Below are 3,448 nucleotides of genomic sequence, written 5' to 3' on the forward strand. Positions count from 1 at the left end.
CTTTAAAAGCACAACGAACGGACATGCAGACAGCGAGTCATTAAAAAGTTTTCTGAAAAAACTGTAAAAAGGAAATTATCAAGAGGTTTGGTGCTTCATGCTGATGGTCATGACTCATAATCATCACCATCAACAGAAAGACATCCCTGCAATTATGTTAAATGGACTGTATTTATTTAGCGCCTTTTGATGCCTCACACACACACACACACACACATCATCCATCCATATATCCATCCATACATCCATCCATACACCGATGGCGGCAGAGCTGCCATGCAAGGCCATGACCTGCTCACCGGGAGCAGTTTGGGAACCCGTGCCTTGCTCAAGGACACTTACGACATGCAGTCATGAGGAGCAAAGGGTGGGAGGGGGTGGGAGGTCGACTGTGATAACTGGTCAACCGGCTCCAACCACCGGCCCCTGAGCTGCTGTCGTTCCCGGCTCTGCAGAAAAACAAACGACTGCTGAGTGACCTGCTTTGTAAGAAATGTATATCATATTGGAAGACAACTTCTTTTTTTTCTCTCTCCATGCATTTTTTTTTTCAGGCATTGTGTGTAAATCGTTAACTGCAGAAAAAACATTCTTCATGGCGTAAGCGGACACATGGCGCATTGCTTTGCTTCAGGGAGGATTGTGTTGTTTTTAAAGAGCCTTTTATAGCTACATTACTACAGTACTTTGAATAATACTAAAGGTCAATATGTACATTTTAAAAAGGACGTTACAACTGCAGCTACTTTTATTATGTTTTCTATGCAGCAAGCATTCTGTTTTCATTTAGACTGATGTGCCCTCGAAACACAGAAATATGGTTGCCCTTGTTCTTAAATCTGATCTTTCGGAGGATGATGACGCTCATTTTTGCAACCACAGTTTTGTTTTGCTTGTGGGTTGTTGTTTTTTTTCATCCCAAGTTCATTGCAATTGACGGGACAGAGGAGATTGAACGTGTAATCCTGGTTGGTCAAAGGTCCTGATCTCCTCAACCCCACATGGAAATGGTTGGGTGTGTTATGAGATGCAGCATGTAGTTACTGAGCCCTGTGTGTGTGACAGTAGAGGACACAGTGAGTGATTTGGGAGTTTGAAGCCCCGGTTAAGAATTTGTTTTGTGGTTGTTCTGATACACCTCTGCACACCAGCCCAGTCTACATGGCTGTTTGTCTGCCCCCCCTCCCTCCCCTGAAACAGCTGAGGGGGGGCTGACTGCTTATGAAATGTGGCTGAGTAGGATAGAAGAGGTGTAGCAGGACGATTGGGCTGGTTTCAGATTGTGTTCTTCTTCCATTCCTTCATTCATTCCCCTTTAAGGTAGCCATTAGCACTATTCCCAGTCCCTCTGCTCCTCTCTCTCCTCCACCCGGGCCCCAAATTTTCTCCCACCCCTCCTTCATCTCCGCCCCCAGCATCCGACGGATGGTTTGACCAGCCGTCCTTGGGCCCATTGTGGAAGCGCAACCGCAGAGTTTTGCGGATGACTAGGCGCTCTACAATGAATGAGGCGCAGAACCAGGGCACGGCGTACTCGGCCGTGATGAGTCCCATGAAGTTGTAGCGGAACTCGGAGTAGTCCCAGGGACAGGCATTGAACTGGCGCAGCAGCAGCCCTGTGCCGAACTCCCACAGGTATGTCCATAGCGTGTAGATGATGCAGCGCAGCAGCACGGAGCAGCGGCCGCGCAGTGTCAGGTACATTTGCTCCACAATGAGGATGCAGGTGCCGTAGATGAAGAGCGCCCACACGCTGGTCACGCCGGGGAATTTCCAGTTGCAGTTGACCACAAACTCCCAGGCGGCCGTGAACATGACCTCGCAGAAGTAGCCATGGATGGCGTAAAGGTACCAGCGTGACAGCGCCGTCAGAGGAATCGGGGCTTCTGGGGTCGTCATTGTTCCTGCGCTCTTATTATATGTCTGTGCTGATGAGACAAAGATCTGATGGGAGAGGAAAGAAAGAAAGGTGCAAGAAAGTGACATAAAGGTAAAGGGTAGAGGGTATCATAAATCAATTCAGCCTGACTTTATAGAATTTCAAATGGTGCAGAGCCAAAGTTCAATAAAGGACACGGCAATGAAACACTCCGCTGACACAAGAAAGATGAATTTAAAGACTGCACAGCACTTAACTGGCTGGCCTTCCTTCAGTCGATGCTATTTACTGACTGACTGAGGGGGTTTCTTATGTAAGGTATAGCTTTATCATCTGACTGCCTACACCATGTGCTCTTTTTCCAAATCCCGCAGTTTGACGCACACAGGCTTTCGGTGTCAGGTGTCAGGAGGCCCACGCTAGGCTGGATCCTTCCTCTTCTCTTTTTTATCACACAGCGCATCCAATACAAAGCACTTGAAGGCAAACAGCATCATACCGAGGAGTTCAAAGACCACATAGCTGAGAGGGCCACTGAACGTATATCTTCTACTATACAATGCATCCAGAGGAAACTGTGTCAAAATAGCAGGTGTTATACAATGGATCATAACCACTCTGTAAAATACAAGCACAGAGAGAGGCTAGCAGTACAAAAGCGTGTTTGAAGAACAAAAGCCGATTTTTTTGGCTCTTTTTTGTCTTCAAAGGCTGGCTGTGGCCCAGACTGGGCCCATGGGGATTAGCACATTTCTCCCATACAAGGAACAAGGGTTTCATGTGAGGAACTGGGCCACAGCGACAGACCAACTGACCTCGCAAAACCCCTTAAACATTTTTTCACTGCCTCCCCAGGAAACTCTCTCCTCTCATCTATCCGAGCAGTCGAATAGCATAATGGCATAATGCTTCGACCTGCTATGAAAGCTGGACGGAGTAAATGGATTTATTACATCGAAATGTCTAATGGTGTGTTCAGACAGAAGTCGAAGCTAATTTCTCGCGTGGCACAATTAAATACAAAGTCAATTCATAGACGCAAGTAGGCACAAATTCGCCCAAGGCCACGGTCATAACGGGACCGGACTGTGTGGTGAGTTCAGAGTTCAGTCAGAGGCTGAACTGAACAGAAATATTCCCACAGATAAGGTCGGTGCCTTCAGTTGCTACACACATGGACAAAATTGTTGGTACCCCTCTGTTAATGAAAGAAAAACCCACAATGGTCACTGAAATAACTTGAAACTGACAAAAGTAATAATAAATAAAAATTTACTGAAAATTAACCAATGAAAATCAGACATTGCTTTTGAATTGTGATTGAACAGAATAATTTAAAAAAACAAACTAATTAAACAGGCCTGGACAAAAATGATGGTACCCTTAACTTAATATTTTGTTGCACAACCTTTTGAGGCAATCACTGCAATCAAACGATTTCTATAACTGTCAATGAGACTTCTGCACATGTCAACAGGTATTTTGGCCCACTCCTCATGAGCAAACTGCTCCAGTTTTCTCAGGTTTGAAGGGTGCCTTCTCCAGACGGCATGTTTAGCTCCTTCCACA

At 46.0% G+C, this 3,448-nt stretch overlaps 1 protein-coding gene across 1 annotated transcript; it reads right to left on the reverse strand.

Moving 5' to 3' along the window:
* Nucleotides 1–1,305: 1,305 nt before the first annotated feature.
* On the reverse strand, nt 1,306–1,899 carry tmem229b (transmembrane protein 229B). Its single transcript, XM_062440842.1, has one exon. It carries the CDS (start codon nt 1,897–1,899, stop codon nt 1,306–1,308), a length of 594 nt encoding a protein of 197 aa, XP_062296826.1.
* Between the last annotated feature and the right edge of the window lie 1,549 nt (nt 1,900–3,448).

Source organism: Scomber scombrus, chromosome 19 (genome assembly GCF_963691925.1).
Source record: "Scomber scombrus chromosome 19, fScoSco1.1, whole genome shotgun sequence".
Taxonomy (NCBI): Eukaryota; Metazoa; Chordata; class Actinopteri; order Scombriformes; family Scombridae; genus Scomber; species Scomber scombrus.

What these genes read in the sequence shown, in the direction of transcription:
- tmem229b (XM_062440842.1), bottom strand. Translation starts at nt 1,899, where the DNA reads ATGACGACCCCAGAAGCCCCGATTCCTCTGACGGCGCTGTCACGCTGG.